Genomic DNA, 27,888 nt, shown 5'->3' with positions numbered 1-27,888 from the left:
TGTTGAACACATCTGTATAGGTTTCTTTATTAAAGGACTTCTCAGAGCCTTTAAATATGCTAGTATGTACTCTCAGTCACCAAGAGTGGTCTATGGTAAGCAGCACTTCCTGAATATATGGGCTGTTTTGCTTTCGAGTCTAGTATAAAACTCGGGCTTCACTATAACATATTTTGGGAAATTAGAACATATTTGAAATAATAATTTACTTCTAAACTTAAGAAAGAATATAAATCTTGTTTAATCATTCCCTTTAAAAATTGTTTGTGTACAAAATACCTTCAAATCTTTCAAAACACTACTGATGTTCTACAATCAGCAACTTTCAGCGTTGGCAGTGTAGTGTGTTCGTAACTTCTGTATTGGACATGTAATTCAGGGTGATTAAACCAATTGGTCTAAGCCAAGATTACCACTTTACATGATCGATCCACAAATTGTAGACATAATTAATTGAATGTGTGTGTGTGCGCAAAACAGAAAGCATGGAGTAAGGTTTATTTGCTTGTTGTCTTCCTCTCATGTATTCTCATTCAAAAGAGAACAAATAAATGGGAGTAGTCAGAATATAGCTGTCAGAAATTGGATAAAACTGAGTTTTTCTGCAGCATTTGTAATTACTTTCAGAAGACTGGACAAGAAATGCAAGTCTCCATAAATCACAATGGTTAGGCTTGAGCCTTAAAATTCTGAGTAGGCTTTGTAATCAGCAAATTGAAAAATCTCCATGCAGCTCCATCAGTGGCATTCTACAAAATATCCTTTGGCATTATTATATATTATCAAGACAATTGTATTTCTTTGGTGGGGGTATGAATTGTGACTCATTTTATGATAGCTATCAGCGGGCTTTTTAGTACTCTGATAGATAACCTAGTTTACAGACCTATTTTACTTGTTTTAAGGGGTCTCTAATCATGTAATCACAGGTGCTTTGGAAATGGCTTTGAAGAAGGACTCTTAGAGCTGTTGAGTTAATAACATGCATTATCAACATTCCCTGCTATTTTTTTTATGCTTCTAAAACGTTCACTCTCTAAATGAGCTATTCTCGTTCTCTCTTTCTTCCTCCCTCCCCATACATGCAGGTATGTGTGCATAATGTGGGCTAAATTTGAATGACTACTCTAATTTATACATCTCTTGATATCATGCAGCCCTGGAAGTATTTTTCAAAAATTGTTAGTGTACCTAAATTTTCTGTGGCCAGCCAAATGAATACTGCCCCTCTCAATAGTTTCCAGGGCTCTTTCACTCCTACTCATCCCCATCTTCAATGACCTCTATTGCACCTCCTATCAGGTTCCTAAGAGTAACACATTGCTGATTTGGGAAAAGACCTTAATGTGGACAAAAATGAGACTCTCAAATAAACACTGTTGCTAGGATCGTAAACATATCTGGTCTTTTTGGAGGACATTTTACCAGTATTTAAATAGCAGATAGCTTCCATTGTTTTCCTATCAAAAATTAAATGTATATACCCTTTGACCCATCAATTCCATTTCAAGGGAATCTATTACTGCAGGATAATTCCCACAGGTACATAAATATATACATACATAGAATTCATTGTAGTGTTGCTCATAAAAGTAAAAAATGGGAAATCTCCTAATTGCTCATACATAGTAAAAAAAATCAAGCAACAGAGGCAGATCTATCTATACTGACATAGATATTCAAGAAGCATTGTTTAAAAAAGAATAAAGCAAGTTACAGAACACACATATAACGTGATCTCATTTACATTTAAAAAATATTACAGAAGAATAAGTATCAAACTATTATCCTTGAGCGCTTCTGGATAGGGGAAGGTGTAAAGACAAGGGGGAGGTGGAGAATAAATTACTTTTTCATTTTATATTGTTGTATGGTTTAATTTTTCTTGTTTTACAAAAAGCATATAATCATGTGTTACTTATATAATTAATATTTTTAAAGTAAAATTATCCTTCAATAATCTCCAAAATATTAGTTTCAAGAGTCATAGATTCAGGAAAAAGAAATATGAAGTATTTGCAGGTTAAATTAGGCATGTTAAACTATTATCAAGGGATACTACCCATTATTTCTCTTAAGACTTAGGCTAGTGAATTGTCTATTATTTCTTTGAGTATTGTGGCACAAAGACCCTAAGATGGCCCCCATATGTATGCCATTTATAATCCCCTCCCTTTTAGTTTGAGTACAATCTGTGACTTGATTATAATCAATAGAAGACAGCAAAGGTGGTGGGATATCACTCTCACAATTATATTACCATATACATATAGGACTTATTTTACTAGTATGTAGTAAAATTCTGCCTCTTTCTTTCTTTTTCTGTCTCTCTTTCTCTCTGCTGCTAGCTTAGACAAAGCTGCCATGCTGTGAGTAGGCCTACGGAAAGGGCCATATGACAAAAACTGAAGAACAGTCTCTAGTAGTGGAGAGTAACCCCTGGCTGACAGCCAACAGGAAAATAGAAACTTCAGTCCTACAATCAAATGAACTGAATTCTGCCGAGAAGAGCATCATGATTTCAGTCCAGTGAGACCCTGAGCAGGGGACCCAGTAGATGCGTCCAGACTCCTGACTCATAGCAATTGTGAGATAGTAAATTGTTGTTTTAAGTCCTTAAATTTGTGATAATTTGTTACTCAGCAGTGAAAGACTAACACAAGTACCTTGTTCTAATATTCTGTCTGATGTCATACTAACCAGTGGAAGACAAGAGAAAGCACTCAATCAGCTATTTTGTTTACTACTTGCTGATACTAAACTACTACCAAATGTAGACACCTGAACTTTATAAATCACTTTCTATTGTTAGCCATCATCCTATACATTTATAGTTCTTACTCACACTACTTATCCTCACACTACTCCTGTGAAATGGCCACAGATTAGGATATTGTGGCTTTAAGAGGTTACAAAATTTGCCCAAGGCGGCAAGGCTAGTAGTCAGCTATACCAGGATTTATATCCAAAGCCTGTGTTTAATGGGATAAAAAAGAATGAAAAAGAAACAATCCAATATTTGAAATCCTACTTCCCTTTCAGAAAATACTTCAAAAATATAGTAGACCTAATTCTACCTCTCTTCTCCCAAATCTGTTACATTTTCCAGCCCTCATTTTCAGTGACTTAAAATAAAAACCCAGTTCAGAGTTACTCTGCTAGAGCCTCACTACAATGTGGCTCATTATCACACAGCTTTATATATTCTGCTATTCATATAATTTCCTTTTTGATTTATACCTGAATACGGTAGTGGCTGGAAACCCATGTTAGAGGTAGTTCTGTTCCTTAATAACAGAAGATTGGTGACTTTTTAAGTTCATACAGGCTTTCTTTTAAGGAAGCAAACTCTACAAAAAAAAAGCCAGGAGCACAGAGTTGCATACTAGGATATGGCACTATCAATGTAATCATCAATAGGCAGGTTGAGATAAACATCATACTGACAGGATATGTAGCTGAAGAAGGCCAGAGGAGGAATGACTTGATTTTATTTTTCCCACGGGCAAAGGCAGAAACAGTGTCATGATGAACAAATTAAAGTCCTACCACAAAGCATTTGTACAATGTGCCATGCCAGAAAGCAAAGGGCAAACCACTAATCTCAGCAGATAATAATTAGAAAAAATACTATAGAAAAAAAACAAGAATACTAGGATGAATGGACGTTAGGAAATATCACTATCAATTGTGATGACTCTTCTAGAATGTGCATTTTGACTGATTTTATAGGGTGTGATTTTTCTAACCACAGGCATTTAGAATTGGCATTCGAGCACTATGAGAGCCAAGTTTAATTAACTTAACCTTCTGAGTAAAGAGACAGCCAGAGAGCAAGAAGAACTTCCAACACCATAGCTACAATTTGCTGCAATTTGCTCTTCAAACTGCAGAATCATATGCACTGCTGTTTTTATTGCCTCTTTACCTTATCAGCCAAAAATTGTTGCCACATCAACAAAATGACCTCTGTGATCCAAGTTTTATCCTACCTATGACTTTCTCTCTTCTTTTCTGTTTTCCTGTCTGAATCAGTACAATATCTAATTTGGCACCTGAGATCAGAGACTGAGGTCAAGAGGAAAATCTTGACTTTTATAAATCACTTTCTGTATGTCGGGCACTGCCCCATGCATTTACATCCCTTATCTCAGTCCTTATTTACAGGACTCCAGGAGAAGTCCTTTGAATGATATAGGACAATACAAGAGTATAAATCAGATTATTCTCGAGGAATTAGAAAACTTCAGTTTAGACTTAGTAATTTTAGGATAAGAATGGGTAGAAAAGTATCTAAGGGGCATGTATGTGCATATGCATATAAATACACAACACAATAGCAAGTTCATGATATTTAGGAAATCCACAATCAAGCTCAAATCTCCCTGTCCCAATGTCCATCTCACTATTCTACTTTAGCTATCTTTTCATATTGGCTCGGAGCATAATCCTCAAGTGAAATACCGGATCCTTGCCTCTTGACTTATCCCAAAACCATTTAACCTTGAGAGCTGCTTCCTCTGTGCAGCCTTCCCTGATGATCCAACCCCATGAAGTAATCTTGATTGCTTGAATTTCTCCATTCTTGGTCCATTTCTATCATATGATCATCATATCATACCTTGCACTATTTACTGTTTTAAGTACGTGTGCTATCTCCTTAGCTAGACTATCTTAATTACTTGAGGGCTGGGGGCTCACAGTTCAGTGAAAAGATAAACATGCAAACAAAGTTTTTAAAACACAATGCAAATATGTTTTTTTTTTTCATAGAGATATATGATATAGAATGCTCTAAGGTGAAAAACCAAGGTGACTTACTTTGTGAAATTTAGAGATCTACAGAGGAGCTGCTATCTGAACTGGCTATTGAATAGTGCTTAGAAGTTTGTCAGATATAATGGAAGAAAACTGACATTCTGGGTAAAAGAAGCTGTAGGTCTGGAGTTGAGAAAGTGTGTGGTGTAGTTGGAGAAAAATGAATAAAGTTACCTGTAGAGTTTTAAGATGTTGGAAAGGTAGGTTGAAGCTAGGCTTTATGGAGTAAAAAGTTTATCTGAGAGTACAAAGGACAGTCATTGAGTTTCAAGAGGGGACAAGTATGGGAAGATTTGCATTGGCTAAGGTATTTATGGTGACAGTATAAAAGCTTGATTGGATTTGGGCAGGCCTGAAGGTAGAAAAAAATCAGGTAACTATTATTATATCACGTGAAAAATTATGAGAGCTGGAGATAAGGCAGAGGTGAAGAAGATGGAGAAAAAGGAATATGTTAGAAATGGAATTAGAAAGTAGAGTTATTAGAACTTGGAACAGAATTGGAGGCAGGGGAGAAGAAGGAGCCTAGAATAAATAAAAAGTGTGTATATCTTGAGAGACTGAGTAGATGTTGATGCCATTAATTAAAACAAGGCATTTGGGAAGAAGAGAGGGTACTGAATTATTGTTGGTTATGTTGAGTTTGAAAAACATACAAGCCATCTAGTATATATCCAATATGCAGTTAGAAACAGTTCTGGAAAAAAGTAGGGACTAGAGATCTAGACTGGGAAGCCACTGGCAGTGTTTTAAAAACATGGATATGGATTATACTTCTCATAAAAAGAGTACAAGGAAGAAAAGGTTCAAGGACAGATACCTGGTGAACACTGATACCTTTCAAGGGTGGAATGAAAAGGAAACATCAGTGAAGGAGTCTAAAAAGACTGGATAGCCCAGATAAATCATTTTTCTTAAGGGAACAATTGTACAATTACACTAACTTCTACTAAAAGTAGGATGAGACCTAAAATGAGGAGTGGATTTAGCCATAATCTCAACAATGATCTTTAGGGCTGTAATAGCCTAGTGGAAATAGAAGTCAAATTACATTTAATTCATTCAATAAATACTCATTTTGTGCCTACTATGTGTCAAACTTTGTTTTAGTTGGTAAGAATTCAGGCAAAATCCTTGCCCTATGGAGTTTATATTCTATTGGAGAAGGCAGATAATTAATGAGAAAAATAAGTCAAGGCATGTTAGATAATCACAAGGGCCAAAGACAAAGTTAAAGCAAGAAAAGAGAAACAGGAAGTAATTGTGTAGGTATAGTATCTGAAGCTGTGATTTTAAATAATGTGATCATGGAAGACCTCACAGAGTAGGTCATACTTGGGCAAAAGGCCTGAATAAAATAAGTAGCAACCCATGAAGACTGAGGACTAAATGGTAAATGAGGAAGTATTTATGTTGGAATAGAGAGATTAATAATGCAAATGAGAAGGCATTGAAAGTGTAAGCTCCAGAGGAGGTGGGGAGTGTATGGGATCAAAAACACAGAAGGAGAGTTGACAATGAAAAGGGGAAAGGACATTTCTGACTGTGAAACGTGTGGTAAGATTAAGTATAAATAGAGGTATATTTAATGTAGGGTGGCAGGGAATGGAGGGGACTTCATGATTGATGGCCTTATTTTTCTATGAGGTAGAAAGCAACATTTTCTGCTCTCTGTGAAGGTGTGGGTGGAATAAGTACTTCAGAGAGAATATCATTAGCACAGTAAGAAATGGGAACTAGAATGGGAGCTGACTTAAGAACCAAAATCGGGACAGGTGGGCAGTTTTAAGGGCTTGACTGAAGTTGGGTATTATGAATTTGCAGTGGCACCAGTCAATCAGGTATGTGGTTTTCTTTGGCAGAAGCAGTATAATGAGAGAAAGAAGAAGAAAAAAATGAAAGAAAACATCAAGGAAAGCTGATTAATGGTTGAGAATTGGCAAGATGGTGCAATACAAGAGTGTCAATGAGTTAATGGCTGAAACAGGGTTAGTAAGAGAGAGAGCCTGAAAAGGTTTACGAAATAGATAGGTAGCTAGGGAGGTATGAGGGCCTTGATGAGACCAGAAGTGATTCAGTGAGAGTGAAGGTGGGGGAGAAGAGGAAATGAATTGTGGAAATGGAGTGAAGGCAACAATTAGTGGCCAGAGAGAGGTCAAGAAAGTATGAAGTTAGGGTTTCAGATGAACTGCCTGTCAGAAAATAGAGGCAGATAAAATGGAAAGAAATAATGGCATTTGCAACAACTTGGATGGAGTTGGAGACCATTATTCTAAGTGAAGTAACTCAGGAATGGAAAACCAAACATAGTATGTTCTCACTTACAGGTGGGAGCTAAGCTATGAGGATTGAAAGGCATAAGAATGATATAATGGACTTTGGGGACTCAGGGGAAAGTGTAGGAGGTGGGTGAGGGATAAAAGACATTGGGTACAGGGTAAACCACTCAGGGGACAGGTGCACCAAAATCTCAGAAGTCACCACTGAAGAACTTATCCATGTAACCAAACACCACGTGTTCCCCCAAAACTACTGAAATTTAAAAAAAAAGAAAATGGAGGCAGATTATTTCAGATAGATATTTTTCCTAACAGAAAAGTAAATTTATCAGTCCAAACCAAAAACAAGGATGAGTATAAGTTTAGCACATATAGCATCATTCTTTTGGCTCAAGAAACATTAAAATGCCAAATATAAGAAGTTTACTGCAATAGGACAACAGAAAATATGTTTCATAAATGCTATCTGGGAAAGAAATTTCAAAATCTTAAGACATAACTTCAAGTAAACACACAGCCTAAACTGTTGTTTGGAAAAATAGTGGGAAACATTTAAGTTTAAGTAAAGATTTTCAAAATAGAAAAACGCACTTACCAAGTAGGAAAAACTTATTCAATAAACATAGCATGAGTTCAACTGTACTGCATTAAACTCTGCCTGGTAGGATAATAGAAAAATATAAAATTGAATTGGATTAAAAATTATCTTTTTCGCAAATGGACACGTAATGAATATTTTGTACTTGGAGACTGAATGTTAGCCAACATTCTCTAAAGAAAACAAAATCATTTATTCAAGTCCAGTTTATAGTCTCATTACCTATGTAATTTTCATTATTGTTATTTTGAGATGTTCTGGCTTAATTAAAGTTATTAGTGCCCATGAATAAGTGCAAGTGTATTTGGCGTTTCATAGGTCTGTGATACTTTCATATATTTTGCATTTGACAACAGGTATCTAAGCTTTTATGTATTTACTTTCACAAGTCATAATTCTTAATTGAGATCAGGATAAGACTTCACTATAGAAACATATTCTACACTTTTATTTATGACTTTTCTGTCTTTTCTCTTTTCTTACCTGATTTGGGAATTATCTGCTATTTACAAAGCATATATACAAAACCAATTTTCTGAGCTATTATTGGGCATGACTTAAATGCACTACTTTGTGTGAAATTCTCCACCCACGGCAATAATAATCCCACACAAAAATGACTAAAATGAAGTGCTTGATTGAGCTTTTATGATTAACCATGCTGGAAACATAGACTTAAAAAAGAATAGTGTTTGAATAAGTAAAATAGAGATGTGTAACAAGAAAGGTTCTACTACTTTCACTTTCTTCCTTTTTAGGGTTCCTTGAACCCTTCATTGTATGTGGTTATTGCTTGATCTTCATTTTTCAATCTACAATTAAGTTCTCTGAAAGTGCAGGGTAACAGGTAAAGAGGAAAGAAGCAAAGTTGAAGTTTCTGCCCGTCTCTATAATTCAGTTTGGTGTTTCCTGTCAATTGTACATTTTGGATTCTTCCGGAAATGATAGCCACAAGTACAAAAGAGATAGGAAGACTGTGGAAGTAGAAAAATAAAGAAAAGAAGAAAGGAATATTTGTGTATAGAAGGCAGGAAAATACTTTGGAGGAGTTTTCCCAACTTGTATGTGTTTGTGGAGAAGTGTGGGAAGAGAAAAAGGAAGAAAGTCAGCAATGAAGTCACCATAGGAAGAGAGTAAGAGTACCCTTCTATTTAGGAACTATGAAGGAGTGTTAGGTAAGGTGGTGGGAGTTTCAGGTTTTTTTTTAATAGGTCACCATCATATGTAATATTATCATTTTGTGTCCTACAGACACATTTTATTCACTGGCATTTCAATTCCTACTGCCAATTTTCCTTCCTTCTAGAATATAAGCTGTTTAAAGCCAAATTTAGAGAAGCAAGTCATATGAGAAATGAATCTGAACTGTCTTTCAGGTTATTCTATCACTCTCCTTGGGAATATTTTGCTTATACTTCCTTGGGACTTGTCACTCCAGAGAAATCTTGTCGCCTTAAGGCATCCTTTAAAATACAGAGGGAAAGGTCCATTACAGTACCCTCTGTATTTTAAAAGATGCCTTAAAACGCCTTGCATTTAAGTTATATACATTAGATTAAAATACCTTAAACTATTAGATGAAAATATTAGATCGAAAAACTTAAACATTATATTAAGATGCCCTAAATGCCTTATAATGCCTTATATTTAAGTGGTACATTTTACATTCCTACTACAAAAGAAATGTTATGAGTCATAACAGGAAAGTTAATTCCCAAAAGAAGGGAATACTATTCATAGCACAGTTACTCTTACTGTTCCAAGGGGTAATGAACTATACCATAATTATTCTTTTGCTTCTAAAGGTCAATATGTTAAGAATGGAGGTGTCAACATAGGGGCTTTTTATTATTTACCAACATTTGATGGGTATCAATCAATAAAATACCATTCTTTAGCCATTGCCTCAGAAAGATGAGATGAATGTTTCTGGACACAGAATGTGTTCTGGTCTCTCTTCTATAACAGAACTTCAGATTTGAAATCTGAAGTTTACAAAATTTCAGATAGTGACGTGGTAGTGGGTTGTGAAATCAATGTATGGGTCATGTAATGTACATTTGAAACAATAAACTATAATATGATAGGGTAGATTAGGATAGGGTAGAATAGAACAGAAAAAGTTAGGATGGACTAGAATAGGATAGGCTATCACAGTGCACTGCATACAGTAAGCATAAACACTGTTTCGTGAAACTTTTGTTTAATACATACACATAAATTATGTATGTACTGGGTTGTGATGAAAAATGTATTTCTTGTTATGAGCCCTGGCCATAAAAGGTTGGAAGTCACTGTCTTATGAGCTGCCTCTACATCTCACAGACAGTAGAGAAAAATTTTTCTGAGGACCACAGATATGATCAGATTATTTTCATCTGAGAGAAAACCACATTTATCATATTATCAGTAGAACAGATAATTATCAACTGGGAAAAATAATTTTCATCCAAGATGATTAAAAAATTGACAAGAAGGAACATTAGAAAATTAAAAGAGAACAAATAGAAAACTCTCTGTGAAATCAGAAGAGCAAAAATGGAAACAATCCAAATGTCCATCAACTGGTGAATAAATAAACAAATGTGGTATCTCCACACAATGAGCCATTATCTGGCAATTAAAAGGAATTTAACCAATATATGTTATGACACAGACAAATTTTGAAAATGTGCATAGCGATAAAAGTCAGACACAAATTGACAAATATATGATTTAATTTGTATGACATCTCTGGAATAGGAAAATCTGTAGAGACAAAATGTAGATTAGTGCTACTTACAGTTGGGGAATAAGGGAGTAGGAAGATGATAGCTGAGTGTAAAGGGTTTTTGTGAGGTGATGAAGATGTTCTAAAATTGATTGTGGTGATAGTTGTACCACTTTGTGAATATAATAAAAACCATTTAATTTTACACTTTAAATGAGTGAATTGTATGATGTGTGAACTCTATCTCAATAAAGCTGTTAAAAAAAACCCCAAACCAGAAGCAATCAAATATTCACCTTTCCCTAGTCACTCACAAATGAAAGGGTAGTAACTGATATACATATTAATGCATGTGCATGTGTGTATATACACGCACAAATATAGAAGAAAATAAAGAAAAAGACAAAATATTCATCTCCATACTTCAAGATAAAATTCAAATATCACACTCTGTGAAATCCTCCTAGATTTCTCCAGCTTATTTTCTTTGTGCTTCTAATGCATGCATTTTACATACATCTATTACAAGGCTTACTACATTGCACTATAATTATCTATTTATATGTCTACTCCCTTACTCTGCCCACTGATTATGAACTTCTCAAGGTCAAGGAAAATGTCTAATTATTTATTTCTGGATTCTTAGTCCTTTGACAAATGTTTGTACAATAAAAAAATTATAGTTTTGAAACAAATTCTAATAAATGCTAACAAATGTTTTCACTTTAAATTTTAGAAAGCTTTTTTTTTGACTTTTTATCTTCCAGACCCTTCAAATGACTTTACTCATTGAATCAATTCTGGACATGAATAATGACTTGAAGAAATCATTTGATGAGCTTGCTCTTACAGAACTCTTCCACCACTTGGCACTTGCCCACTACCTAACTGGCATTTTGTTTCTCTCAGTGTGGTTTATTTCAGTAATCTTAACTAATGAATTGGATTGACCATGTAGTGATCCAATCAAACCCAGGGTGATTGGCTGTCTTGACAATTGGGGAAAAATATTGATCTTATTCTGGTCAATTGGCTGAGTTATACAGAGATAGGCTAATAATGTCATCAGACTTACTTTTATCAGCATCATTAAGTCCAAGTAAGCAAGCTGCTAAGCTGTGAGCACATCTGTAATCCTTACATTCCCCACATCCTCCCCCTATCTCTCTCCTATAAAAGTACCTTGTTCCCAGAAGGAATTTTAAAATGTTTAATAACCTAAAAGGTCTCACAAAATGGCAATGCTATTTCATACAATATCTGATGCAAAGCAAATTCAAATATTTCAGTTAATTATTTTTGAGGCATCAAATGATTCCTTTTTTTTTTTTTTTTAAACACACTGGTATATAAAACATGCTGCTCATTTGTACAGGGAAATCTTGTCATGATGGCTTGGTCTATAGATGATTAGGATTGCAACATTTATATTTAATAGTCCCAATCATATATTTATGATAAATTTTGCTCTTTCAGAAAATGTTTTCCAGAAGAAATTCCTTCCTCTTCTGAGTCAACAGAACTAAGTTTAACCAAATTTCTTAGAAAAATTCCTCTTTTTGTAAATATGTTAACCATTTCCAATTTAATGTTTTCATCTTTTGGCTAGAGGTACCTGGTCATTTAAATATTTTTGGAGTCTAGATGAGCAATTAAACATATTAAGGTTTGGATTTGATATGGGGAACCATATGTAGGAAAACATTTATTGCTATTTAATATGTACACTATTCTCAAAATGTGTTAAAAATGTTTGAGGTTGGCCGGAGTGGTGGCTCAAACCTGTAATCCCAGCACTTTGGGAAGCCGAGGCGGATGGATCATGAGGTCAGGAGTTCAAGACCAGCCTGGCCAAGATGGTCAAACCCCATCTCTACTAAAAACTACAAAAATTAGCTGGGCATGGTGTCAGGCGCCTGTAATCCCAGCTGCTCAGGAGGAGACCAGGCTGAGGTAGGAGAATCAATTGAACCTGGACGGCAGAAGTTGCAATGAGCCAAGATAGTACCACTGCACTCCAGCCTGGGTGACAGGGTGAGACTGTCTCAAAAAAAAAAAAAAAAAAAAAACAAAAAACAGTTTGAGGTTCATTTCTTTATTACCCTGATGATAACTGTTAAAGTGTAATGACAATATAATAACATTTTAGGTTTTGCAAAATACATGGGATACATATCACCAGTAATTTAAGTCATATTCATAATGCAGTTCCTTGAGAAAGGATCCTGCCTGGAACAAGTGTTTGGTTTTCTTATGTCCATATCCCTCTTGGGTTAATTAAAAGTGTTTTTTTATCATATCCACGTTGGAAAATGTGACATTTAACATGACCAATTTATTTAACAGAAAAAGATGAACAAATTGCTGGCCTAATATTTGTGAGACATATTTCACATATTTGTATTACACACCTGTCACATGGAATAAGAGTTGTTTGATGAAACAAAAACCACAGGAAATCAGGAAAGAAATAATGCTAAATATTTTTCCTTCAGTAAACACAAATTCCCCCTTTCCCATAAATGAAGTAAGCTTTAATTGAATGAGTGAGAGAGTCCACCTTAAATAAACCCAACAAGCAAAAATCTTGAGTTATGAAAATCATGAAACTTAGGGGCAGGGTAATTATTCACATTATAACATGACAAGATTTTCTAAAAGACTCCTCTACATAGTGACCTCACACATTAGGTAAAGCTATAAAATTATTTGCATACAGGACTTTAGGAACATATCCCATGTATGTAAAGAGAGACACCTGAATCTCAACAGAGCACTTAACAATCCACATTCTTATACCAGCTGGCAAGTTCTCAAATGTACCATGTTAAGAGAGTAGTGCTACAGCATTAAAGTTACAAGACCTGTAACCACATTATTGGAGAATGCTTTTCTGGAGCAAAACAAAAATAGAAGTGGCATAAAGAAGGAAAGAGCCAGAACAGTGAAGAACACGCAGCAGTCTTTTCTCATCCACATCAGGATGGTGTAATAAATTACTCTCTTCTCTCTCATGCTGTCAGGAGAAAACGATGTTTAGATTAAACTTCTCTAAGGCCTAAAAGGATAATTTGTCAGTATTTTCCAGTTTACTACCAATGCAGTATTGATTTGCTAGGGTCCTTCTTCCTATTTTATTTAGACTAATTTAATCTGAAACAACTGAAACCCAACTTGTTGGAAAGCAAGATATTTCTTTATTTTAAGTCTCCCAGGCCCAAGGTGTAAGGTACAAAAAATATACTATTTCTAGTTCTTATGGGTAAAGACCAACCGCTTCGTTGGAGGCAAGTTATTAGAGAAAACCACTTTTCTCCTGAGATTTACCTTGGGCTAATTTCTTTTTATAAAATTATGGTTCTTGGGAGAACGTGATTAAAAAAAAAAAAAGTTCTGAATGCCAGCCCAATTTAGCAGACTCATGACTCTAGTTCTAGGCAGCTGCTTAGAAACAAGAAGTAAAACAGAAACATCTTGATAAACCTTCCTGTGGCTGAAGCTGATAAAAATGACAGTATTAGTTTGATATACAAATGACAGAGCTTAGGGACAAAACTACACTGAGGCACAAGATAAAATTACTTCCCAAATCTTTACTTCTCCCTATGCAAGTTTTACAAATGAGCAAACAGTATCCTATAACATCCAGAAATAAAACAAAAGCAACTAAAGGTTAAAATAATTTATGTATTGAGGCCAGGTAAAAAATATCAAGTACTTAGTCCATGTAGCTAGTATTGTCTGTTTACCTTCCTTATCTATTTTTTGGTTGTTTTTGTTTTGTTCTGTTATGTTTTGTTTTTGCTTTCTGGGGTACCTAAATGCCAGCTGTGGCATTGTTTTGACTGCAAATAAGTATGGGAGGACTGGTAAAAATGTCATGAGTTTATGGGTTTATGATTCTTTCCAGGTTGAAGTGCTGAACTTTCATTTGCCACTCTTTTCAACCTCTACAGATATTTCCTCAAACTCCGACATGATTCAGGATTAATAAAATCTCACTTTAACACCTTATTCTTCCTTATTCTAGTCTTACTTTAGGTGTGACTATTCTATAGATCCATAGTTATTAAAAACTTTGATGGGATTGATTGATCAATTCTAATTGGAATGCTTTCTAAAAAATCAATTGATGAATTATTGGATAAAATATGATTATATCTTCATAAACTAAAAGTTCAATAGTTTTTACTGGAATTACTAGGCAATTTAGTCAGACGACATCTTAATTTAGGCAATGTCTTATATGAATCGGCCTATTTGACAATTTTGATCGACTTGCTTATTTTCATAAATCACTCAAAACAATACATGCATGTGCTTATTTATTTATTTATTTATTTATGGACATTCAATCAATTGGTATTTGCTATTTCCTTGTCTTAAAATGAACTATGCTGAGTATAAAGTTCTTCTACAACACTCATTTGACTAATTGTGATTGAATATGGTTGTGTCTACATGCATTGATTTGGCATATCAATTGCAACTATTTCTCCATGCACAAATTAACTTGAATATATTACCATAAGTGCCAGTATAGTCATCATAAACTGAAATGAAACAAATCCAGGAAACCAGAAAATAGGTTTGACTGATTCAACTATTAACTTAAGAGTTTAAAAACTACTGACTTTATTGAGCTGATTAAGTCTTTCAGAAACCAAACTGGCTTACAGATATAAACAAAGTCTTTAAAAATCAATAGTGCAAGAAATAGAGGGAGGATGTAGAGGAAGCAGAATAGAAAGCTCCACCCATTGTCCCCACCAAAAGGCACCAAGTTAACAGCTATCTACGTAGAAAAATACACCTTCATAAGAACCAAAAATCAGATGAGCACTCATAGTACCTGGTTTTAACTTCATATTTTTGAAAGAGGCACTGAAGAGATAGAAAAAACGGTCCTGAATTACCAAAACCCCCCTCCCCGCATTGCTCTTGGCAACAGCTGCGTGGTGTAGAGAGTATCTCTGGGCGCTGGGAGAGGGAGAACACAGCAATTATGAGACATTGAACTCAGTGCTAAACTGTTAGAGCAAAAAGGATAACTGGACCAAACTCAGCAGACAACCACCCACAGAGGGAGCATTTAAACTAGCCCTAGCCAGGGAGGGAATCACTGATCTTAGAGGTTCAAACTTGAGTGGGTGCAAACCTCACCACTGAGGGCTACAGCATTCTGTGCCTCCAAGTAAACTTGAATGGCAATCTAGACCATAAGGACTGCAATTCTTAGTTGAGTCCTAGTGCTGAAGTAGGCCTAGAGACAGTGGACTGGGAGGGGCATGTAAAATACTTGAGACACCAGCTGGGGCAGCCAAGGGAGTGTTGGCAGCAAACCTCCCCTAACCCCAGGCTGCACAGATCACAGCTCCAAAAGAGACCCCTTCCTTCTGCTTGAGGAGAGGAGAGGAAATAATGAAGAGGCCTTTGTCTTGCATCTTGGATACCAGCACAGTCAAGGCAGGATAGGGCTGTGGTCAGAGTCATGAGGCCCCTGTTCCAGGCCCTAGCTCCCAGATGACATTACTGGACAAACTCTGGTCCAGAAGGGAACCTGCTGCCTTCAAGGAAAGCACCGAGTCCTGTCAGCATTCATTACCTACTAATTGAAGAGCCTTTGGGCCCTGAATAAACATCAGTGATACCCATCAAAAGCCTTGGGTGAGCCTCTGAGACTTGCTGATTTCAGGTGAGATGCAGCACACGATCAGCTGTGGTGGCAATGGGGAAAAACTTCTGCTTGAGAAAAGCAGAGGGAAAAGCAAAGGGGACATTTTCTTGCATCTTATGTACCAGCATGGTGAAGTGGGACTAGAACACCAAGCGGGCTCTTGGGGTCCCCAATTCCAGGATTTGACTATTGAACAGCATTTCTGGACCTGCCCTGGGCCAGAGAGGAGCCCACTACTCTAAAGATTGAGTCCCAAGGCAGGCAGTATTCACAAAAAGATGATTTAAAAGACCTTGTGCCTTAAACGAACATCAGCAGTAGTCTAGCAGTACTCCCCGTAGTCTGGGGTGGCGGTGACTACCAGGTGAGGTTCCTCTGCCTTTTGAAAGGGGAAAGAAGAGTGGGAAGGACTGTCTCTTGTGTTTTGAGTACCAGCTCAGCTACAATATAATAGAATGCCAGGTAGTCTTCAAAGGCTTTTTTACCTCTAGTCCCTGACTCCTGGACAACACTTCTGGACCTTGCTGCCCTGAAGGGAAGGACACAGGGCTGGCTGGCTTAGACACCAGCTGATTGTAGAGCCCCCAGGCCTTGAGCAAACATAGGCAGGAGCCACAGAATGGTTCAAGCCAGCCTTGGGTAAAACCAGTGTTGTGCTGGCATTAGGTCTGAAACAGCACAGTCATAGTGGTGGTGGCCACAGAGGTGCCTGTGTCACTCCATTCCCAGCTTTATATGGTTCAGAACAGAGAGAGAGACTCTGTTTCTTTGGAAGAAAGTAAGGGAACAGAACAAGAGTCTCTGTGTGATAATCCAGAGAACTCTCCCAGATCTTGTCCAAGACTATCAAGGTGGTACCTCTACGAGTCTGCAAGAACCACAGTATTACTGGGCTTGGAATGCCCCCTAAAGCATATATTAGAACACACAAGTCTTTTCAAATGTCTGGAAAGCCTTCTCAAGAAGGTTGGCTACAAATAAGCCCAGGCAGTGAAGACTACAATAAACACCCAACTCTTCAATGCCCAGACAACGAAGAATATCGATTAGCATCAATACTATCTAGGAAAACATGGCCTCAACAAATGAACTAAATAAGGTACCAGGGACCAATCCTGGAGAAACAGAGATTGGTGACCTTTCAGACAGACAACCCAAAATAGCTGTATTGAGGAAACTCAAAGAAATTCAAGATAACGAAAAGAAGGAATTCAGAATTCTATCAGATAAATTTAACAAAGAGATTGGAATAATTCAACAGAGTCAAGCAGAATTTCTGGAGTTGAAAAATGCAACTGAAATACTGAAGAATATATCAGAATCTAATAGCAGAATAGATCAAGCAAAGAAAGAACTGGTGGGGTTGAAGACAGTCTTCTTGAAAATACTAGTCAGAGGAGGCAAAAATAACAAAAACAAAAACAAAAACAATAAAGCATGACTACAGGATCTAGAAAATAACCTTAAATGGGCAAATCTGAGAGTTATTGGCCTTAAAGAGGATTTAGAGGAAGACACAGGGGTAGAAGGTTTATTCAAAGGGATAATAACAGAGAACTTCCCAAACCTAGAGAAACATATCAATATTGAAGTACAAAAAGATTAAAGAACACCAAGCAGATTTAACTCAAGGAAGACTATTTCAAGGCATTTATTAATAATAATACAACTCTCAAAGGTCAAGGGAATAAAGGATCCTAAAAGAGAAAAGAGAAAAGAAGCATACAATATATAGTGAAACTCCAATATGCCTGGCAGCAGACTTTTTAGTGGAAATTGTACAGGTCAGGAGAGAATGGCATGCCATATTTAAAGTGCTAAAGGAAAAAAAAGTTTACCATAGAATAGTATATTCAGTAAAAATATCCTTCAAGCATGAAGGAGAAATGAAGGCTTTCCCAGACTAACAAAACTTGAGGGATTTAATCAATACCAGACCTGTTCTACAAGAAATGCTAAAGGGAGTACTTCAATCAGAAAGAAGAGGACATTAATGAGCAATAATGACCGGAAGGCACAAATCTCACTGGTAATAGTAAGTACACAGAAAAACACAAAATATTATAACACTGTAACTGTGGTGTGTAAACTACTCTTATTCTAAGTAGAAAGACTAAATAATGAACCAATAAAAATAATAACTGCAACAACTTTTCAAGACACAGTAAGTACAATAAGATATAAATAGAAACAACAAAAAGTTAAAAAGCAGAGGAACAAAGTTAATGTATAGAGTTTTTATTATTTTTCATTTTACTTGCTTGTGTGTTTATGCAAATAGTGTTGAATTGTTATCAGGTTAAAATAATGGGTTATAAGATAGTATTTGCAAGTCTCATAGCAACCTCAAACCCAAAACATACAATGAATACACAAAAAATGAAAAGCAAGATAGTAATAGTAACTCATATCACCAGAGAATATCATCTTCAGTAGAAGAAGACAGAAAGGAAAGAAGAAAGAGAAGACCATTTAACAACTAAAAGACAAATAACAAAATGGCAGGAGTAAGTCCTTACTTATCAATAATAATTTAATGTAAATGGACTAAGCTCTCCAATCAAAAACACAGACTAGCTGGATGAGTGAAAAAAAATTGATCTGTTGCCTACAATAAAAACACGTTGCCTGTAAAGCACACATAGACTGAAAATAAAGGAATGGAAAAAGACATTCTATGCCAATGAAAACCAAAAAAAGAGCAGGATTTGCCATACTTATATTAGACAAAATAGATTTCAAGACAAATACTATAAGAAGAGAAAAGAAGGTCACTATTTAATGATAAAGGGGCCAACTCAGCAGAAGGACATAACTTTGAATATATATGTATGCAGCCAACACTGGAGCACCCAGATATATAAAACAGATATTGTTAGAACTAAAGAGAGAGATAGGCCCCAATACAATAATACCTGGAGACTTCAACACCCCACTTTCAGCATTGGACAGATCTTCCAGACAGAAAATCAACAAAGAAACATCAGACTTAATCTGCACTATAGACCACATGGATGTAATAGATATTTACAGAACATTTCATCCAAGAGTTGCAGAATACACATTATTTTCCTCAGCACATGAATCATTCTCAAGGATAGACCATATTTTAGGTCACAAAACAAGTCTTCAAAACATTCAAAAAGTTGAAATAATATCAAGCATCTTCTCTGACCACAATAGGACAAAACTAGAAATTAATAACAAGAGGAATTTTGGAAACTATAAAAATACATGGAAATTAAACAATATGTCCCTGAATGACCAGTGGGTCAATGGAGAAATTAATAAAGAAATTAAAACATTTCTTGAAACAAATAATGATGGAAACACAATATACCAAGACCTATGGGACACAGCAAAAGTCATACTAAGAAGGAAGTTTATAGCTATAATACCTACATCAAAAAAGAGGAGAAACTTCAAATTAACAATCTAACAATGCATTTTAGGGAACTAGAAAAGCAAGAGCAAGCCAAACCCAAAATTAGTAGAAGAAAAGAAATAATAAAGATCAGAGCACAAATTTCATTTAATTTCAATGAAATTGAAATGAAAAGCAATACAAAAGATTAATGAAACAAAAGTTTTTCTTGAAAAGTTAAACAAGATTGATAAAGAAAAAAAAGAGAGAAGATTCAAATAAAATCAGAAATGAAAAAGGACACATTACAACTTATACTGCAGAAAATCAAAGGATCATTAGTGTAATATCAGCAACTATATGCTAATAAATAAAAAAATCTAGAAGAAATGGACAAATTCCTAGATACATATAACCTACCAAGATTGGACTAGGAAAAAATCCAAAACCTAAACAGACCAATAATTAATAACAAGATGGATGCTATAATAAAAATACTCCCAGAAAAGAAAAGTCTGGGACCTAATGGTTTCACTGCTGAATTCTACCAAACATTTAAAGAAGAACTAATATGAATCCTACTCAAACTATTCAAAAAAATACAGGAGGAGACAATAGCTCCAAACTCCTTCTATAGGTCCAATATTACCCTGATACCAAACCAGATAAAGATACATCAAAAAAAGAAAACTATAGGCCAATATTTCTGATGAACATTGATGCAAAAATCTTCAACAAAATAATAGCAAACCAAATTCAACAGTGCATTATAAAAATCATTCATCATGACCAGTGGGATTTATCCCTGAGATGCGAGGATGGTTCACCATACACAAATCAATCAATGTGATACATCATACAAACAGAATGAAGAATAAAAACCATGTGATCATTTCAATTGATACTGAAAAAGCATTTGATAAAATTCAACACCCCTTCATGATAAAAAAAACCCTCAGAACACTGGGAATAGAAGAAACATATCCCAACATTATAAAAGTCATATCTGGCAGACCTGCAGCTAGCATCATACTAAATGGGGAAAAACTCAAAGCCTTTCCTTTAAGATCTGGAACATAACAAATATGTCCACTGTTACCACTGTTATTCAACATAGTATTGGAAGTCCTAGCTAGAGCAATCATATAAGAGAAAGATATGAAAGACACCCAAATTGGAAAGGAAGAAGTGAAATTATCATTGTTTGCAGATGATGTAATCTTATTTGGAAAAACATAAAGACTCCACAAGAAAACTATCAGAACTGATAAACAAATTCAGTAAAGTTGCAGGATACAAAATCAACATAAAAAAATCAGTAGCATTTCTATATGTCAACAGTGAACATTCCTAAACAGAAATCACAAAGTAATCCCATTTACAATAGCCACACATAAAATAAAATACCTAGGAATTAACCAAAGAAGTGAAAGATCTCTATAATGAAAAACTACAAAACACTGATGAAAGAAATTGAAGAGGACACCAAAAAAAAAAAAAAAAAAAAAGGAAAAATATTCCATGTTCATGGATTGGAGGAAACAATATTCTTAAAATGTCCATACTATCCAAAGCAATCTACAGATTCGATGCAATCCCTATTAAAATCCCAATGACATTCTTCACATAAACAGAACAAAAATCCTAAAATTTATATGGAATGATAAAAGAACCAGAATAGCTAAAGCTATCTAAGCAAAAAGAACAAAACCGGAGGAATAACGTTACCTGACTTCAAATTATGCTACAGAGCTATAGTAACCAAAACAGCATGGCATTGGCATAAAAACAGACAGATAGACAGTGGAACAGAATAGAGAACCCAGAAACAAATCCATACACCTACAGTAATCTCATTTTTGACAAAGGTGCCAGTAACATACACTGGGGAAAGGACAGTCACTTCAATAAACGGTGCTGGGAAAACTGGATATCCATATGCAGAAGAATGAAACTAGACCCCTATCTCTTGCCATATACAAAAATGAAATCAAAATGAGCTAAAGACTTAAATCTAAGACCTCAGCCTATGAAAATACAATATTGGGGAAACTCTCCTGGACATTAATCTGGGCAAAAAATTTCTTAAGCAATACCCTACAAGCACAGGCAATCACAGTAAAAATGGGAAAATGGGATCACATCAAGTTAAAAAGCTTCTGCATAGTAAAGGATACAATCAACAAAGTGAAGAGAAAACCCACAGAATGGGAGAAAATATCTGCAAACCACTAATCTCTCACGGGATTAATAGCCAGAATATATAAGAAGCTCAAACAACTCTATAGGAAGAAACCTAATAACCTGATCAAAACATGGGCAAAAGATTTAAATAGACATTTCTCAAACGCAGACATACAAATGGCAAGCAGGCATATGAAAAGGTGCTAGCATCATTAATCATCAGAGAAATGCAAATTAAAACTATAGTAAGATGTGATCTCACCCGGCTGGGCGCGGTGGCTCATGCCTGTAATCCCAGCACTTTGGGAGGCTGAGGCAGGTGAATCACTTGACGTCAGGAGCTCGAGACCAGTCTGGCCAACATGGTGAAACACTGTCTCTAACAAAAAAAAAAAAAAAAAGAAAAGAAATTAGCCAGGCATAGTGATGTGCACCTGTAATCCCAACTACTCTAGAAGCTGAGGCACAAGAATTGCTTGAACCTGGGAGGCGGAGGTTGCAGTGAGCCAAGATCATGCCACTGCACTCCAGCCTGGACCACAGAGCAAGACCCTGTTTCAAGAAAAAAGAAAAAAAAAAGATGATTTTACCCTAGCAAAAATGGCTTTTATCCAAAAGACAGACAATAACAAATGCTGGTGAGAATGTGCAAAAAAGGGAACACTTGCACACTGTTTGTGAGAATGTAAAATAGCACAACCACTATGGAGAACAGTTTGGAGGTTCTTCAAAAACCTAAAAATTGAGCCACCATATGATCCAGCAATCCCACTGATGGGTATATATTGTATAGCATACAGCAGCAGTATACCCAAAATAAAGGAAATCATTATATAGAAGAGATAGCTGCATGCCTGTGTTTATTGCAGCAGTGTTTACAATAGGTAAAATTTTGAAGCAACCTAAGTGTCTATCAATGGGTGAATGAATAAATAAAATGTGGTAATATACACCACAGAGTGCTATTCAGCCATAAAAAAGAAAGAGATCCAGTCATTTGCAACAACATGGATGGAAATGGAGATCATTATGTTAAGTGAAATAAGCCAGTCACAGAAAGACAAGCATTGTGTCTTCTCACTTATTTGTAGGATCTAAAAATCAAAATAATTGAACTTGTGGACATAGAGAGTAGAAGAATGGTTATCAGAAGCTGGGAAGAGTAGTAGGGGGCTGTGGGGGGAGGTGGGGGTGGTTAATGTATAAAAAAAATAGAAAGAATGAATAAGACCTACTATATGATAGCACAACAGGGTTAATAACTTAATTCTACATGGTAAAATAACTTGAGTGTAATTGGATTGTTTGTAACTCAAAGAATAAATGCTTGAGGGGATGGATACCCCATTCTCCATGATGTACTTATTTCACATTGCGTGCCTGTATCAAAACATCTCATGTACCCGCTAAATATACACACCTACTATGTACCCACAAAAATTAAAAATATTAATTGTGCAAGAAATAATAGTTCATATCAATCAAAAACAGTTATTCAGTTCTGTGTAAAGACAAAGACACAAATTATATACCAAAAGTTACATTCTATATTCATTCTTTCAAAAGTACTTGTTGAACACTTGCTAAGTCCTAGAAACTATTCTAGAGCCTTTAAGGACTTTAGTAAACAAACACACAAGGATCCTAGTCCTCACAGAACTTACAATTTGTGTAGATGGAAACAGACAATAAACAATAAACATAGTACATAAGTAAATTATACAGAGGTTGATACAAGCTATGGAAATAAAGACAAGGTAGAGCAGGGTAAAGGTATTAAGAGTTCAGGGATTAGAGTGCAAATTGCAGTAGTGTATGGAATGGATCAAAATAGACCTCACTGAGAAGGAGACATTTAAGCAAAAGCTTGACGGAGGTGCGAGAGTGAAAACATGCAACACTTGAAGGAAGAAGATTCCAAGTAGAGGAGTCAGGCACAGTGAAGTAGCTAAGGCAGAAGTATGCCCTGAGTATTTTTTTTTTTTTTTTTTTTTTTAGAGATTGACAAAGATGTCAGTGTCAATGTGCAGAGTTAAGAAAAAATGTAGGAGGTGAGGTAACAGGGAGCTAGATCATGGAGGGTATTTTAAGTCACTGTAAATATTCTATTCTGAGTGAAATGAGAAGCCACTTGCAATATTTTTAGTAGAGTCAACTCATATATTTTGTTTACTCTTTTATTATTTTTAAATAATTGACACATTATAATTGCATGTTTACGGGCTAGTATGATGTTTCAATACATGCATATTTTGTATAATGATCAAATCAGGATAGTTGGCATGTTCATAATCTCAACCTTTATCTTTTTTGTGGTGGTAACTTTCAAGATCCTCTATTCTAGTTATCTTGAAATATGCAATACATTTTTCTTAGCTAGCTATGGTCCCCCTACTGTGCAAGAGAACACCAAAATTTATGTTTCCTATTTAATTGTAACTTTGTACCCATTGATCAGCTTGTCCCTTTTCCCCCTTCCTCCTCCCCTGTTTGGTCTTTGGTTACCACTATTCTACTTTCTACTTCTATGATACCAATCTGAAAGAAAAGGATACTAACCTGTAATAGGAAAATATTTTTAAAAGATCACTCTGAGAAGCATAGAGATCTGTTATGAAGCTGTATGATTTAACCCAGATGAGAGATGATGGTGGCTTGGACAAGGGTGGTAGCAGGCGAGCTGGAGGTACAGTGAACAGAGTTTGCTAATACAGTGGATGTAAGATATTGCAAGGAAGGGAACTTTCAGGATGACTCCAAGGTTTTTGACTTGAGCAAGTAGTAGGATGGAGCTTCCATCAACTGAAATGGAGAAGTCTGGAAGTGGAGCAAGTTTTGGGTAGGAAGGAAAGATGAAAAAATTTGAAAGTCATTAGTGTATTAGATGGTTTAAGCCTCACGACCATAAGAAGTTACTGAGTAGGGTATAAACAGTGAAGACTTGAAGACAAAAGCTGAGCACTGGTATATACCAACATTAAAAGGTTAGAGAGTCAGGCCTGTAATCCCAGCACTTTGGGAGGCTGAGGCGGGCGAATCACGAGGTCAGGAAATCGAGACCATCCTGCCCAACATGGTGAAACCCCGTCTGTACTAAAAATACAAAAATTAGCTGGGTGTGGTGGCACGTGCCTGTAATCCCAGCTACTCGGGAGGCTGAAGCAGGCATGAGAATCACTTGAACCCAGGAGATGGAGGTTGCAGTGAGCTGAGATCGCGCCACTGCACTCCAGTCTGGTGACAGAGCGAGATTCTGTCTTAAAAAAAAAAAAAAAAAAAAAAAAAGAAAAAGGTTAGAAGAAAAAGAATCAGCAAATAAGACAGAGAAGTGACCACTGAGATAAGAGGAAAACTAAGAGAGCATGATATCCTGTAAGCCAGGTGAAGACAGTGTACAGAACTCAGAATTTTTTCATGGAATGGGATTGGCCTTAGTTTTATATTAATTTTGTTTTGGTCCATGTTTAGCACTAGTAACCCAGGCTTATAAAACATGTGCTATAAGGAAAATTAATGGATTATTTCACAAGGCTACCAATTTTCTCATGGTAAAATGGATTAAACAATTACACAGTATTTTTGTGCAGGCTACACAATCTCTCCAACTTCAGAAAAATTATTTCAGCAAATATAAACTTGGAAGGAACAATGAAAATACAGGACTTTTTTTTTATCAGTAAACTAGTTTTTCACTTACAAACATCAAAATAAATGAAAATTATTTGAGCAGAAATTTCCAATTGAAAACAAAAAGTTAAAAGTATAAACTTTGGTGAATAAGGAAATTCTATTTAAAATCAACCATTTAGCATACTAGTCATTTGTTCATGGAAATACAATGATGTGTACTGCTGAAACTGTTAAATGAAAAATACATGTTTTTGGTTTCAAAGGAAAATAGCATGGTTTATGTTAACATGAAAAGCTTGAAATTTGCAAGCTTTGTTCTTGTTTTACAGCTGCTAATTTTGGCAAACAATTTTGAAACGTAGAACTTCTTGTCCACTAGATAACAATACTTCCATGCCTTGCTTCCTCTGTAAGACAGAAACTTGATCTCCAAACATAGTTCTTTCAAGTAAACAAAAAAGTATATCCCCTCTGTACATGGGGCTGTAATTTCGTGAGGACAATCAATATGAGCAGGTGACATAATAGTAATGTAAAGAGCAAAATATTATTTGTAGTATAATAGATTTGCTTCCCACTTTATTTTCAGAAGGAATACACACATACAAAGCTACGTTAAATAAATTTTAAATTTCTATTTACTTTAAATTAAATTTAAAATTTAAAAATTGGAAGGAGCCCTTTAAGCAGCAAGTATTTGCTATTTTAAAAAGTGGCCAAGAAAGCAGGTGAATTGGATTCATTTATCTACGACATCATTTTCCTTTTATTTTGAAAAATTATGTTAAATTACAAAATTTAATAGCACATTATCAAAGTCCAAACGGGACAAAAGAGCACACAGGAAAAAAAATCTCCCTCCAATCCCTGTCCCACAGCCACTTACTTCCCCTCCACAAATGCAATTAAAATTATTCATTTATTTTGAATATTTTCAGAGAAATTCTATGATTATATAAGCATGCAAGCATATAGCTTCATTAAAAATCACACATAAAGTGTAGTACACTGGACATCATCATTTTCACACTTCTGGTTGTGACCTATTAGTCAGTTATAAAATGAATTTACTGGATCACAATTAACATTACAAAGATATGAAATGGAATAGAATAGAAGAGAAAATGTCAGAGCATGTTGTTTCATAGTAAGGGTAGATACCGTCTTATGAAATTTTTGTTTTTGGGTTTTATTTATGGATTCACTGTGAACTGGGTTAGAATGTAAAATATATTTCTTCAACTGGGTCATAGACAAGAAAATCCACTACTATAAACAACGATTCAAACCCTGTGGCTTTTGTTTAATGATGCATCTTGAAGAGTGTTCCACTTCAATAAATACAGAGTTGTCTCATTTTGTTTGTTCTAGATTTATTTTAAAAATTTCAGACACCCATAAAAGGGTATAAAGAGCAATATTATAATCACCCATGTACCTCATTACCGAGCTTAAGAAATAAAATATCATAAATAAATGCATGTACAAATAGTGTCAGTGGAGTTAAAACCCCCTGTGCAATTCTGCTTGAGCCACCCGACTTCTCTTCCTACTTATATGTCTTACTCTCTTTAAGGCTGCAGAATATTCCACTGCATGAACATACCATAAATTATTCAAGTGGCTTCTTACTGATAAACATCTTGATTGATATCACTGATTTTCTGATATTTCAAACAGTGCTAAGTGAATATCTTCATACATACCACTGCATGCTCATTCAATATCTGTAGGATAAATTTCAAGAATAGAAATTGCTGTAACAAAGAAGATAGTTTGTTTTTGCTAGATATTGTCACATATCTTTTCATAGAGACTGTATCTATTTATACTTCCATAACCAACATTTCATACACATTTGCCAAAAATGTATGTTATGAAATTTTAATTATTGCCAATATTATAGGTAACAAATGATAAAACTTAGTTCAGTTTTAATATGCATTTCTTTTCCGAGTGAGTTCAAACATTTTTTTTTCATATGTCCAAGAACCATTCTCATTTCCTTTACTATGGCATATATCAATTTTTTTCTATTTCATTATTGGGATTTTTGTTTTATTGATTATAAGCACTCTTTATATAGGAGGCAATTGACTATTTGTCTCTCTATGCTACACATATTTTAATATAAATGTATATACATATGTATATAATTTTGTGTAGTCAAATTTGACAACAGCTTTGTTTATGGCTTCTAGTTTTTTTGTGTGCTATATCTAGAAAAGGTTTTCCTACTTTAAGGTTGGAAGAAATTCTCCCATATGGCTTTATAATACTTATTTTCACATTGAATTTGGGGTCACCTAGAATTTATTCTGGTGTAGGGAGCGAGGTAAGGAGGGAAGCAACTTTATTGTTTTCTGGATGGCCACATAATTGTCTCAACATTTTTCATAAACAATTCATGTCTTTCAGACTTATTTGAAAGGTCATCTTTATCATATACTGTACTCCTATTCATATTTGGAAACATTTCCAGTCTTCTTCCATCCTAATACTTTGTTTATTCATATAATAGCACCCCGCTAATTTATTTACAATGAACTTAAATATATTTTAATATCTGGCAAATCTATCATCATTATATTACGTTTTTTCCCAGTATATTTTCAAAGTATTCTTACA

General features: G+C 35.3%; 1 protein-coding gene across 5 annotated transcripts in view; it reads right to left on the bottom strand.

Annotated features, from left to right (window-relative positions):
* LOC105468440 (teneurin transmembrane protein 1) overlaps nucleotides 1-27,888 on the bottom strand; it is an 839,487-nt gene that overhangs the window by 464,169 nt on the left and 347,430 nt on the right. For 4 of the 5 annotated variants that reach the window (XM_071089007.1, XM_071089006.1, XM_071089008.1 and 1 more), the window contains one exon: nucleotides 21,893-22,009. The exons of the other annotated variant lie outside the window; for it this stretch is intronic. In XM_071089007.1, the coding sequence (XP_070945108.1) occupies nucleotides 21,893-22,009 (117 nt within the window). The remainder of the gene's footprint in view (nucleotides 1-21,892; nucleotides 22,010-27,888) is intronic. 5 annotated transcript variants of the gene reach the window in all.

This window comes from Macaca nemestrina, chromosome X (genome assembly GCF_043159975.1).
Source record: "Macaca nemestrina isolate mMacNem1 chromosome X, mMacNem.hap1, whole genome shotgun sequence".
Lineage (NCBI taxonomy): Eukaryota > Metazoa > Chordata > Mammalia > Primates > Cercopithecidae > Macaca > Macaca nemestrina.
Note: the sequence above shows the minus strand (reverse complement) of the source record. Positions and strands in the feature narration are given on the sequence as shown.